Raw genomic sequence first — 15,111 nt, forward strand, 5'->3', positions numbered from 1 at the left:
CTCACATACTGTCTAGAGTGATGCATGCACCTACAACCAAAAAGTCACTTTACAAGCTCAATCAGTCTCTCTTCCATGAATGGGCGACCAGACAAAGCCATTTTGTGAAAACGAACAACTTGGGTTATTCTGATGTGAAGTATATAAAATAATTCATTTTTGAACTGCGGTTGTAGATGAAAGTGAAGAATGATCATCGCAGTAAATTTTGCAATTTAAGCAATTGGAAAGAAGAAGCCTGAAAAAAAATCAGGGCTTCAACAGGATTCCAACCCATGACCTCCGCGTTGCCGGTGCGTTGCTCTACCAACTGAGCTATGAAGCCACACATTGGGAGCGCGGTCAATTGATAAACAGAATGACAAGCCACCTCGTTGTGAGCATAAAGACAAGTATCGTAGCTCTGCGATTTTTCCTTTCTTCAAGGCCACTGAGCAATTTGAGAGAATCAATGTTGATTTGAAAGGGCATGTACAATAATGAAAACAAATCCTTGCTGATGGTGGTTTCATGACTAGTACTCAATTTTATCTTTCCAAGTCATGACGCTTCAAAAACAACTGTTATCAAGTGCCTTACTTTACTTTTGTCGCTTCTGGGAATGCCAGCCTATATATACTGATGCCCATTGTGATCACAGGGCCTCCTTTATGAGTGAAGAGATAGGCAAGTTTCTAACCACGAAAGGATTAGCTGCAAGTAAGACAACAATTATTATCAATTAATGCTAAACTTCAATTACAATTTTTTTGCGACGCTGTTTTGCTTAGCCTACAAATAGTTTATGAGATGAAATAAAGTTCAAATTAGTTTAATGAGATAAATGAAAAAGAAAGGCCAAAGGATTTTCAACAATGAAAACGCGCAGGGAGTAAAAAGGCTCAGTTAACCTCTTTATCCTCTCTACTCTCCATGGCTGCTAGATATCTTTCATCAGTGCGGAAAAGTTATTGACAGCTCGGCCGCTTCCAAAAACTCCGCCCAAAGTGAGACAAAATGTCTCACTTCCCCGAGTTTGTCTAGGCCTCAAAAACTTTCTCGGACCACGTGACCTGAAAGGCATCGGCCGCGCATAATAATGAGGCCTAAGGACTAGGCAAGTCCGTACCAGCCAACACCCATCATACAAAACACTTCACAATCACCCTCTTTGCCTCGTGAACAGCAGCAGGTGAGAGAAGTAGCAAGGTTTGTTCCGTTGTTTCACGTAAACTGAATTGTTGCTTTCACAATGTTTCTTGAGTCTAATAGGAAAATCGGAGTAGAAAAGTTAATTGCCATTGTTAAGTTGTTTTTAATGTCGATAAGAGACATATTCGAGATGCTAAATTCACGAATCGAAAGGAATACACTTTGTGCACTGTTCAGCAGGCATGTTCACTGTTGCGTCATCAGTTGTGAACGTTGAGAATTCAATCGGAAGACCTTCCCCTTACAGTTAAAGCAAAGAAAAACTGCCGTTCAGTTATAGCTAAGCTTTTTGAAGAGAATCCTTTAAGGTTGTTTGTATCCACTGCGTTTCACGAGTTTTATGAGATTGGTACAGTGACGATCGAAGCTGGTCTTCCGTGCAATTTCTCAATTATTTAATGTCTATTCCATCTTATTACTTTTCAGTTAACAGTCAAGCCAGTCAATCTTGAGCGGTGTCGGTAAAGAACAAGTACTAGTAAGTACCGAGAATACATATATCCTGAACTAGAAGTATTTCTCAAGTTTCTGCAATGAAACTCCGCCATTCAAAAAAAAAAAATAGGGCCTTTCTTTGCTCAGAGCTGCACGTGTCTATGACTTGAAAAGCCATAAATTTTAGTGCAAGGTTTTATAGTGTCTTCTTCCTGCACAAAAAAAATCAACATCTTTCACTGGAGTGGTAAGCCATTTTATCCATATAGGAGAACGATTTTTTACCAGCCAATTTCTGGGTTAAGCAATAACAAAGGAAGAAGTTTTTTCTCATATAAGGCTCAGGCTCTGTGGATTGAACTGCCGAACATTAAAGAAGCTAAATGAAGACAAGTTTAATCGTATTAAATGCTCAACTTCAATCTTGAATTATAGTGAATCTTAATAATAGAGATACTTGAATATCGTTTCCTTCGACTTTTAATTTATAAGAACAAGATGGTCGAGTCAATAGTGCTGTAAAATGGTGTTTGAGAAAAGGAGCCTTAATTTGCTGGTCTAGCTTAGCGTCCGCAGATTTTGAGTGAAAATTCGCAAGCTATAAATGGTCCCCCTGTTGACAAATGATCGCCAAATACAGTTTATCAAATATCAAAAATCAACTCAAAGATGTATGTAAAACATTTTCGTCGACTTCTGGTTCCTTGGACATGCAGTTGAATAATTCGGTAAACTCTGATAACTCAGTCAGATGAGTCTCCCTAATGAAAGGTACTGTTTTTCGTTTCCTTTCAAAGTTCCAGTTACTCGGGCTCTTCTACTTTTATAAAAATGTCGTCCTTTGAAATCTGCATATTCATTTGAATTTGAAGCAAGGTGATGTTTGTTAGCTCAAGTTACACTCTAGTATATGTGTCTACTGTCAGCGTTACTTATTACACTCTCGTGCTTAGGTCTGACTTATAGCGATGGTTTTAGCTTTTAGCCTTTCTTCTGTCTTAGCCTTTACAATGTCTTATCACTTGCGAGATCGTATTCCTTGTGACTACGCAGCAATGCATGCGGGGCAACATGCTGATGATGACCATGATGAATTTCACGACAGTTTTCAGTACCAGCCACTACCAGCTCCGGTTTTGCCCTCTACCAGCCAACTTCAGCCCTCCAGTAATCCCTTTTCGGGGACTCAGACCAATACGAGTGCCCCAAATGAAGACGTAGCTGCACTAACCGCCGAGATTGCACGGGTAAGAGCCGAGAATGAAGCTCTGGAACGCGAGACAGAGGTGGCCCACCTGAAAGCCGAATTAGTCACCCTCCAACAACGGAATGCACAACTACAAAAGCAGAAACAGCCAAGCTCAAATCGTACCATCAAGACCCTTCGCGCCAATCTGGCTCTCACTGCACGCGTCTGAAGAATTGGAGCGCCTAGGCTTTTCTTCTAGTGGTTCGGATGAGGAGGAGAATCCACCCACTCGTGGCTCTCGAGGTAAGCCGCGTTTGAAGTCAGGAAAGACTACCAAATTAACTAGTCGGGTGGTATTTCCCCAACTATGACCTCACAGCCAGTTAAGCCTGGCTTACGTGTCCAAGGACAAAGGCTATGACGAACTCAGAGAGTTCGGAGTTTTCTGTAGGTTACACCTCTATTCTAAAGTTGCCTTCAATCTCGGACTCGGAAAGGAACTCCTGACTCGATCACTTTATTGGTTTAATGTACCTCGTTATGCAATTCACCTGGCCGGCTGTTCGTGAGTTTCACGCCACAGTGCTCTTCGAAATCGAATGCGGTCGTGCATGGTGGGGTGATTCCTTTTCTGACTTAGAAACTCGTCTTCTCCAAAACTCTTTGAGGTCGACAGGGACTGCGCTCGCTAGTCGGTTGGGGGCACCAGTCTTGTTTTGTCGGGATTTTCAGCATGGGAAATGTGGGCGCTCAAAGGATCACTACGGCACAATTCGGAATGAGACCAAGTGGCTTCAGCACATTTGTGCTAAATGTTGGACAGTTTCTTATGTAATCGCCAAACATTCAGAGTATTCTGCTGATTGTCCCACAGAGAACGTCGTTTCGGGGCTCGCCTCAGATCAACCATCTTCTGTCACACTGCCTTCCTGACTCGCAACCTTTTGTTCTCAACTCGCGACCTTGACTGGACTCTAGATTTTCCTCTCTAGACTTTGATCGGTTACACGTTTCTCGACCTTTGCTAGACTCTAGACTTTCTTGTAGTACACCAGACTGTAATTCGTCGTTTGACTCTAGACTTTCCGCTTGTAACTCAGAACTTATCGAGACATCTCTCATTCATGGGTTTGGTTATTGTTCCCTGGAACCGCGGTCATTACATCTTGTACATTTGCATCATCGTGTTCTTGCGTTTGGTCAGTACAACTTTTTGGGCACCCGTTTACCAGTTCCTTCTTCACGTAATTTACCACTTTGGTGATCAATACTTAGAGACTATGATGATTACGCAGTTTGCGATTTTCTTGAATTCGGTTGGCCCGTTGGTTTGAATTATGCAAGTTCCCTTTCCACGGATCAGTTTTCTCGTAACCACAAGGGTGCTACGGATTTCCCTTGCACAGTGGATTCCTTTCTCTCACTTGAACTCGAACTTGGCGCTGTTATTGGCCTGTTTAATAGCAATCCTTTTTCGCGTCCGATCGTGATTACGCCATTAAATTCTGTTCCGAAACCACAGTCTTTTGAGCGGCGGATGATCTTGGATGTCAGTTGGCCCCCTGGGACATCGATCAACGATGCTATCCCCGACCGGGTTTATTTATCACAACGGTATTCCCTTGTTTATCCGACGATGCATACAATTGCGGAGCGCGTGGCCTTTGTCGGCCACGGCTGCTTACTGTTCAAACGTGACTTAAAACGGGCTTATCACCAGTTTCCAATCGATCCATTTGATTACCCTTTGTTAGGATATCAATGGAACGGTGAACTTTATTTTGATGTTGTTTTGCCTATGGGCCTCAAGACTGCTGCTATGGAGTGTCAACGTTCCACTTTTGCTGTATGTCATATGCTCTCACAGGACGGATGTTTTGTGGTCAATTACCTCGATGACTTTATTGGCATTTCTTCGCCCGACAAAACCTTCCGTGACTATGATACCTGTGGTTCACTTTTACGTCATTTAGGATCGCAAGAGTCTCCTTCGAAGGCTTGTCCGCCGTCTCCGGTACTTACTTGTTTGGATGTCCAAGTCAATTCTCTTGCTTTAACTCTCTCGGTGACCCCAGAACAGCTGCAAGAAATCGAGACTTTGTTCCTTCAATGGACCACCCGGCGATCGGCTACGAAATCCGAGCTGCAATCATTAGTCGGAAAGCTGTCATTTGTTACCAAGTGTGTTCAACAAAGTTGTTTGCTTTTGTCCCGTATTCTTGCGCTTCTGCGACCGCTGAAGCACAATCATTATCACACTAAACTTTCTAAGGAATTTCACCAGGATATTTACTGGTGGTTACGTTTCCTCCGGACTTACAATGGTGTCTCAGTTATTCCTTTGTCACTCTGGTCGACTCCTGATGGCATTTTTAGTACGGATGCTTGTTAAACTGGCTGTGGAGGACTGACATCTTCGCAATTTTTTCACTGCGAATTTCCGTCTGATACTTGTTCAGTTTCCCTCCATTCATCACTTGGAGGCCCTGGCCATCCTTGTTGCCCGCCGTTCGTTGGGTTCGTCTTGGTGGGGCTTGCGTATTATTGTCCAGTGTGATAACGAAGCGGTGGTTAGCTCTCTTAACTCTGGTCGTGTGCAAGACTCTCTGTTAGCCGTTTGTTTGCGTGCTATTTGGTTTGAGGCCGCCTCACACGAATTTGAGTTACGCGCGACTCATTTGTCTAGTTATGCGAATCGTCTGGCTGATTGATTGTCTCCTTGGCATGTGTATTCTTCTTTTAAAACTCAATTTCTTGCCGCACCTGGGACTGTGAATTTGCAAGAAACTGCTGTGCATCCTTCCATATTTTCCTTGTCTGATGATATCTAATTTCCTTTCTACAGACCTGGTTTTGTCCAAACTATCTTGGGATCTCAAGAAAACATGCAAGGCTGCCTATGCCGCAGGAACTCAAAAGAACCATCGCACTCAATGGCGACCATATTTGTACTTTTGTTTACATTTTGATTTAGTCTTTTTACCCGCTTCTATTTGTACTATTAGCTTATATTGTCAATTTTTAAGCCAATCCATGACTCCCCCTTCCATTCGTAATTATCTCAGTGGGGTTAAGTTTCTTCATGTTTCTTTAGGGTATCCCTTTCCAGACCTCAGCACGCATAAAATTCAGGTCACCTTGCGGGGCATTGACAGGCTAGGTCAACATTGTCCACTCTGTGCCCTCCCATTACACCCCATTTGTTAGGTGTCCTCGTCAACTTTGGTTCTCATCTCGACCCTGTTGATGTCACCTTTTCTTGAGCATTTGTGTTTGGCTTTTTCCTTTTCGCACGCATTTCTAATTTGGTTCCAGACTCTCGGTGTCATATTGATGATTATCATTGCCTTCGTCGGGGGGACATCAATCCTTCTCATTTTGGTGTTTGTGTTAAGTTCTTGTGGTCCAAGACTAATCAATTTGGGAACCGTGTTTTAGAACTACCACTTTTTAGTATCCCCAATTCACCCCTTTGCCCTGTCCGGCAATTTTATCTCACGTGTGAGCTAGTTCCTGCTTCTAGTCGATCACCACTGTTTGTACATCGTTCTCGTTCAGGAATTGTTAAACCCATTCTAAAACGCCAGTTTGTTTCAGTTTTACATGCTCGTTTAGGGCCTGCCAAGGTGGGTCAGTCTCACCTTTTTCGTGGTCATTCTTTTCGTCGAGGGGGTACCTCATGGGCTTTCTTGGCTGGACTCCCTGGGGAGCTTATTCAAATATTTGGTGACTGGCATTCGGATGCTTATAAGTGTTATTTAGACATTTCTATGGCCCTCAAGCTTCAGGTTGCCAAGGGGATGGTTCTCTCCCTTAGCTCTTTCTCTTCCACATAGACCAATTGTTTGGCCCATTTTTGGCGGCGGAGAGGTTATTGTTCTCATTGGGCAGCCACCCCTGGCTGCGTTTCGGGGGTGGTAGTTGTTTGATTTCAATAAACCCTCTCTCTGTGCCAAACAGTTTGTCTCCGTGTCTTTTCTGATGTAGTTTAGTTACAGATTGATTTTGCAGGGAAATTGTTTTTGTTTTAGGAGGCCTTTCAAAACAGTTAATTTCCCGCTATTGGCGCTATTGGCGTCTTTTCGCTCACGTGTTTGTTAGCCCAAGTTACCTCTAGTATATGCGTCTACTGTCAGCGTTGCTTATAACACTCTCGTGCTTAGGTCTGACTTACAGCGGTAGTTTTAGCTTTCCCCCTTTCCCACCCTGGTTTCGATGGGCGGAGAGGTTATTGTTCTCATTGGGCAGCCACCCCTGGCTGCGTTTCGGGGGTGGTAGTTGTTTGATTTCAATAAACCCTCTCTCTGTGCCAAGCAGTTCGTCTCCGTGTCTTTTCTGTTGTAGTTTAGTTACAGATTGATTTTGTAGGGAAATTAACCAAAAACGGCCGCCTAAGGTTTTAACAAATCAGTTTCTTTACTATATATGCAGTTGAACACTCGGTTAACACAATATTTGAATTCGTTTATAGTTAAAGTTTTGCTTTCCTCTGCAACCTATAACACTATTACAATGTAAATCAAAGGGATTACCCCCAAAGTAAATATTCTAACAATCTCTAACCTGCAAATATTTATCCCTATGTCCCTGGTGCCATATAAATGAAGAGTCGTAATGTTACACTCAATCCATGCCTAAATAACCAATCATTGCACTTCACCTTTCCATGAAAACATATATATGTTCACTTTCAACTGTAAAGGGCGAGATAAGTTTATAAATAACAAGTTCCAGTCATATGGTTCCATCCTGCATCTGCTTTGAATGAACACCACAAAATAAAATTCATGCAACAGTATAAACAAAAGTTCTTTCAGCTTTGAACTTCCACGTTTGTAAAAAAGTTCTAAAATAATCTTCCATTCACAAGCAATGGCAGATTCCTTTGGTATGGAGTTCTACATTATTAGACGAACCAAATCCGTATTCAAACACAACCTGTTCTGGTCTGCATTCTTTTTAGAACATCCAAATTGATCTTGATTGATAATGTCAACTTTAGGCCGCTGATTGGCTGAGGAAAGATGTTCATTTCATCTAAGGGAGGGCTACCTTTAAAACAAGGAACGGGGAATTGGGGAATGGGAATGGGGAACAGGGAATCTATAAAATGGGGAATCTTTAAAACAGGGAATCTTTAAAATAGGGAATCTTTAAAACGGGGAATCTTTAAAAGCGGGAATCTTTAAAACGGGGAAACTTTAAAAGTGGGAATCTTTAAAATGGGGAATCTTTAAAACGGGGACTCTTTAAAAGCGGGAATCTTTAAAACGGGAAATCTTTAAAATTGGGAATCTTTTAAACGAGGAATCTTTAAAAGCGGGAATCTTTTGCAAATTCTGTTATAATCGGGGATGATTCTATAAACCCTTATGTTTGCTGATTATTGTACACCGAGTTATCTTTAACAGGCTGGTGTGAAATCAATTCTCACACATTTCCAAGTTCTTAGCTGAATGATTTTGAAAGCATTGGTCTTGAAAAAGTTTGCATTTGACAAAGGTAGTAGTCTGTTTCAGCCAATCAGTTGAATGAACTAAACACCCGCGCGCTGTCAAAAGTTGCTGTTGTATTCATGTTTTTCGGGTCTATTATTACTATACAAATTAAAATGCAATTATTTTTTTAAAAAAGCACATGACATCCCGGCCAATATAATAATCATTAAAGGTCTGATAATAGTCTTTCATGCTCTCCTGACCCATGCTGGGTTTTAATTTTAATTTTCCGACGAGCGTCTACGTCACTTTTTTATTCGAGCTTCCCCCAGCATACGTCCTTCAATATTGAGCGATCCGTCCCAAAATTAATCTGCAATTTACACTCTGAAGTGAGAAAACTGAATTTCTTGTTTTGTATTGTCTCTAAAATAAAAGAGCTTTTTGCGAAACTTTTGCAAAAAAATTGATTGCTCAATTTTTCTTGGCGGTCTATAAACTTGGATCAGGTTTACCTTAAAAACAGAATCGAACAGAACCGCCAGTTAAGACAAACTTAAAGCAAGGGGCACACATACACCAACCCACGGCCTGGATAATACCTCACGCATGCGCACAGCAATATCACCTGGGCAGTGACAGCCATGGACAGCAGTTTTGCCCTCATTGGGGCTCATCAGCATGGCAAAGCCGTCGGGTTCATGAACGGGGAAAATCCCCGTGTATCAAAGACCCTTTACTGCCGAGGCGAGTGCAAAGCACTGCTGTAAGCACCCGGAGCTCCACACAACACATGTGGGAACTGTTGGCTGGGAACTGCACGGCACTTCTCCCACGACATGCGTGGGGATGGCGGATCAGGAGTTACCCTGATCTCTGTGCCAGTTATTATTATTTTTTGTGCAGCATTTTTGCGGAAATATTTGTATATTTGTAGCCACTACGATTTTACCTCTACACTATGTGGAAATTTCAAAGTGCCTTTGAAATTGACAGTGAAGAAGACGCGAATCATTCGCTTTGAAAGCCTTCCACAATTTAAATGGAGTGATCTAGGGAAACAGGATGTGGTTGGACAAGGCTCATTTGGAGCGGTTTTTATGGTTTTCGATAGTAGTGGTTAAAAACCTAAAACTGGATTTATCTTTGGGACAATTTAATGTAGAACAAGGAAAACAACATATATTGCTGCTTTTATTGAAGGTCGCCCGAAACATATATTACGGTATGTCATTATTACATTCATGTTATATTTTTTACATGTTATAGATGATCCTTGAAATAATATGACGTCGTTGTTTCAAATTTGTAATTCACTTATCTCCATGTTGTCGTGGTTTTAAAATTCCCCGGGGTATAAATCCTTCATAAAATGGGTTTTCTCGAATTCAAGAAAATGTGCTAATGGTGGATAGCTGGAATATTCGGCTTCGAATGATTAATAAAGCTGAGATAAGTCCAACTTAACAAACAGTATCCTTTTGTTCTAAATATTTAAAGATTCCGGCTTTTAAAGATTTTCAATTTTAAAGCTTCCCGGTTTTAAAGATTCCGTTTCTCGAAAGGCCTGATAATTAACGGGCCCGGTAAGCTGTCTTCCATTGCAGTGAAGACATAAAAGATCGAGGTTCAATAGTTTTGCATCCAAAATAATAAACGATAAAACTATCAGTCAATGAAACAACAAAGTTACCAGGACTTTCGAGAAACGGGCCCCAGAAAACTTCCCGAAAATTTTCAGTTGCCTTATATATTTTCTGTAAGGTTGACCTGTATATAGCGCTCACCGTGCATTAACAGTCACCTTTTGTTTCCTCAGTTAAGCTCAAAACAGAAATTTTTTACTGAGACATCTTGGTATCCTTCAGGGTTGTTAGTAGTAAACCCCATAACGGCGTAACGGGTAATGGTGTAATGAGCCTTTTTTTCTGAAGCCCGATTTCTCCAGCTATTGAGCGAGATAAAAATCTTACCTAAATCGTTTTGTCCTAAAAAGAGATATCCTCATCATGTATCTTTGAGAGTACCCCCCGGGGGTACTCCCTTATAAGGGCTTAATGGGGACGTGTGGCAAGGCAGGGTATGTTTTTCGGGATTTTATCATTTTTTGTCTTAGTCAGGGTATCGATTTTATCAATTTTTGTCTTAAACAGGGGACCTTTTCTTGGACGATAAACAGCTTGTGCGTATGTTCTACGAATGTCTTAAACAGCATATGAAAAATCGGAATTCTGTCTTAAACAGGGTAGGAAAATTTCATTACGACTGCGGGAGAAAAATGGATTGAATAACCCATTTTAGATTTTACATTTTGTTTTCCTACTCAGGCCATGTGCTGTTACTCTAGAGGGAGTTTTCTTTCACATTCCGCCTTGTTCTCGTATAAAATATAAAAAGACAAAAGAAATTGGAAAGCAATACACACCAGCCGACAGTCCGGGCCACAACCAGATCTGGATATATGATGACGTCACCCACATTTGCAAAATGGCGCCTGCGCCGAGAAAGACGAGGGAAGGTCACTTCCTGGCTCTTTGCTGCGCCTAGAAGTGTCCTTTCTCCATACTAATTTGAGAGCTGTGACTTTAGACAATGAGAAATCAGGGGTGTGAAGAAAAAATGCCGTCCGATGAACGTTTTTGCGTTCTTGGGAGGTAAAACGACAGAACACGAGAGTTTTTCAGCTCAAAGGAATGCCCGACAAGGAGCCAAACATCGAAAAAAAGAAGGTGAGTGTCTTTTTTTGGACCTTTGGAAAAAAATTTTTTTGAAATCTTCATAAAATTTGCTTGTTGATAGTGGTCTGTTTGGTGTAGTGCAAAGCAGTTTCACATAGTGCTGTGCTTTTAAAGATGCAAAAGTCAGTTGCGCAGTTTTTGTAATGCCATGTTTATTTTACGTTACTTTGCAGTTGGATGAAAAAGCACCTTGGTTTTTTGGAAAGAAGATGCCGTTTGTGTGGGAAAACTTTCTCTAAAGTCAAAACTGTCCAGAACTGCGACAAAGCAGCGTTTCGAAGGGAACTTTTGAACTTCTTTGGCGTAGATATTGGGCTGGACTCCAGAGAAATCCGTCCACAGAAACTGTGTTCGGCTTGTAGGAGAGTCGTTTATCATTTAAATTCGGGTAAAGGGGGAAAGCAAGGAATAAAACTGTTTGTGTGGAAGGAACACTCCTCAAACGGCTATTGCCTGCAGAACCTCAAGACAAGGGAAGGCCTTCAAAGAAGGAATTATGCAAGAGTGCAAACCAGTGCAATTTTCGATTACTGAATTAAAATGTCAATGCTGACAATATAATAAGAGCATTGGTCATCCCTGGATAACCCTTTCATTTCAATGAAATAAATGTACATAGATTGAGGTACATAAAAAAATGCCTGTATTTTCGATTGCTCATATAATTTTTTAATTTATTATTTATTTGTTACTTTACTTTGCCTTAGGTTATGACATGCAAGGTGGAAAATGTGAAGAATTGCTGAAAATACCCTTTAAACAGGACACCAAATGATCCATCTTACAAAACTGTTCCATATTTCATAATTACAGTCAAACCCCATTGATGTGGACACTGAAGGGGCCATAGGAAGTGTCTATATAACAGAGGTGTCCATATCAAGCAGGTCCTGTTATAAAAGTAAAAAATACACTTTTTTATCGAAATACTATACCATCACACCTAACATCTTTAAACATCACTAAGTTCTTCTTCTGCAGACTGTGTCCATGAAAACACATGGGAGTCTCGAGAAAATCGATCAAAAATTATGTAACATTTACCAACTCGATTGATGTCAAAATGGTTTGTTATTGTTGTGCTCAATTCATTCATTTTGCTGTACTATGATGCTGGGAACATGGACATGACGTCAATTAAGTGAAAGGTTTTTTTACCCTACAAAAAAAGAAGTTGACTACAGCACACAATGGACTATAAAGTGTGCGGATTAGCGATGAGAATCTGTTCATTGAGGAAGAAAAAAACGTCCATTATCCACTTCAACAGGTCAGTCAGTATTAAGTGGGTTGAATAAAGAGGAAAATTAAGGGTTTTCCCCAGTGACCAAGGAAACTTCCCATAATAACAGGGAGTCCACATTAAGCTGGTGTCCGTAAAAGAGGGGTTTGACTGTATGATACAGGACAAACATAATCTAATAATAATAGAGGCTTAGTGCCCACTAAATTTTTTCGTGTATATGTATTAGTCCACCTACAGTGACAGGATATGACTATAATGGCATAGTTTTTACACTAAATCAACAAAACTCAGAAACCCAGGCATTGTTTGGGATACAAGACAGCCTATATTAATCATAACAAAAATAACTAAAAGTTAATATTTAGTATAAAAATAAAATGCTCCAACAAATACGAAAGACGAAACTAAAAAAGAATTAAAACAACCTCAATCAAATAATAAAAGTGATCACACTGTCCATGAATAGAACAAAATAAAACCCTACAGGGAAGGAGGGAAATGATTGCTAGTGCAACAAAAGTGAATGTTGGTACTATAATGCCAAGTGAGAATGTGACTAAACTAGAATTGTATCCGTCTGTAACCCATATTACAGTCGTGGTGTTCCTATCTACTGTAAAACTACTATATCCTAGCTAGTAGACACATGGTACTATGAAATCTCTCATGCCAAAAAAATACTCATGCTGTACTAGCCCTGCATCCCAATGTGACACCTTCCTTTGAGATTTAGAACCGCATCAGTCGTCTCAACTGATGCACCCCCTTAATAACAATAATTTAAAAGAAAAATTTTTTAAAAAAAATATAGAGATATAAATATATATAATATTTTCTTGTCTTGTGAAAAACCATTCTAATAAATATTTTAACACAAACAATACTAAAGTCTGCACATCTATTTCATTTGTCAAAGCTGTTTTTCAAAATACAATTACGTCCTCTCAGTGACTATTTAATAGCCATTAGAACAGGAATACATCCACTTGCATTATTTTCATCCGCAATGGGGTTTTGCAATTTGCAATAAGCAAAGACAAGTTCGTTAATGACTGCTTACGACTCTTCCCGAGTGCAATTTCTGCAAATTATATTTATTCCTTTGACCTTCGCATATTTCCAACATGTGTGACGATTCAATATACTGGAAATTTATATACAGCAAGAATAATTAGCATTAAGATTATCATTATCAATCCTTCGATCGAAATTAGATTTTAGCGTGTATGGTATTGCCCCCGAAGTAGAATAGAACAGACTTCTCCAGGTCGAAGCTGTGCTCACAGAAATTACTCCAAACAGGACTTCTTAAAACCTTTCCACTTACAATGTATCGCGGTATTCAAATTCCCTATTCTTCCAATTCGATCGCGCGTAGTCGTCGAGTTGTCTCTAGTCTCTTGAAATATTATCAGAAATCCACGGGTGTTTACAGAAAGCGTTCTCGATCATTAACTTCTCGATATTCGTAAATCGAACGCTATGACGCATAAAATAATCTCGATTAATTGGCTCCGTATTGCTGTTACTTTTCTTCAAGGTACATTCCACCCAAAGCACCCGACAGCTATTTGCTTCGAAGTTTCCCTGTTCGACATTTCTGTCGAGCTTAGTCCTTTCGCGGTCAAGTCAATGTTTTGGTTGAGCTCAGAGCCAATCAGATTGCAGGAAATTACATATCCAGATCTGGTTGTGGCCTGGACTAACAAAATGCAATTGTTTGATTTGAAAGCAACAAAGATCTTTTATCGGCTGTCAAAAAGCTAGATAAACTTTAACAAGTTGTTTATTCAACAACAAATTTCAACGACATTTATGGCTCTTCATTTACAACATTAACCAAAATCAATCAAAAATACCTGTTAGTGCAGGAAGATAACTTAACGCCAAGCACTCACGAATTCAAATTACACGCACAACTTATTAAAGCTGTGATACCAAAATTGCCCTAAAAAAAGTTACAAGGGAGACCTATATTCTTTCTTTTTTGTGGCTGTCAGCTATCAACCATTAATAATGTACTAAATGCCAAGATGCTATAAAAATTACAAACTAGCGCGATAAAAGTCAAACGCTTTTAAAAGACAATAGAACCGTAGTATGTTCATGGAACGACAATTCATCAAGAAACGTTATCATAGTATACTACTAGAAACAATTTTTTTTGTGTCATAAATGACTACGTCAATTTAATTACTAATTCAGCTTACGAAAGCTAACAACGAAACTGCCCTCAAAAAAGTTACAAAGCACAATGACAAGGGCGACAGACATCGATAATGTAAACCTGAAATAATCCAGTAAAAAGTACAAAAAAGCACAGCGTATAAAATTAGGCTATAACAAACTGTATCATATGTTCATGCAGTGATATTTCATTGCCATTACCGCCAAAATTCAGCTATCGTTACTTCGTAAATGGTGCCTCCAATTTTGTTTATGGTGCCTTCGTTTTCATAAATGGTGCCTTTAATTTAGTAAATGGTGCTCCCATTTTTTAAATTATTTTTTTAACGGTGCCTTCTATTGTGTTAACATGGTGCCTATATCTTATAAGTATATGGTACCTCTGTTTTGTTTATGGTGCCTCTGTTTTTGTTAAACTGGTGCCTATATCTTAGTATATGGTGCCTCTGTTGTCTTAAAAAATGCTGCCGCTGTTTTCGTAAATGGTGCTTCAAATATTCAGCAGTCTGGGAACGACGCTCTGGGGACTTAACCGAGGAAAACTGGGGCTCAGTGTCAAAATGGCGAACTCCTTAGGCTGTCTTCGCGGTCTTGTTACAGGAGAAATTGCAAACATTTGCAACAGTTTATCCCTTGAGCCCTCGGACGATTTCGATCCCCTACGTACATTACAGAAAATTGATCAAG

At 40.1% G+C, this 15,111-nt stretch overlaps 1 protein-coding gene across 1 annotated transcript; it reads left to right on the forward strand.

Moving 5' to 3' along the window:
- Window positions 1-4,451: 4,451 nt before the first annotated feature.
- Window positions 4,452-5,207, forward strand: LOC140934347 (uncharacterized). The gene has a single exon (XM_073383988.1). It carries the CDS (start codon window positions 4,452-4,454, stop codon window positions 5,205-5,207), a length of 756 nt encoding a protein of 251 aa, XP_073240089.1.
- Window positions 5,208-15,111: the final 9,904 nt, after the last annotated feature.

Source organism: Porites lutea, chromosome 4 (genome assembly GCF_958299795.1).
Source record: "Porites lutea chromosome 4, jaPorLute2.1, whole genome shotgun sequence".
Lineage (NCBI taxonomy): Eukaryota > Metazoa > Cnidaria > Anthozoa > Scleractinia > Poritidae > Porites > Porites lutea.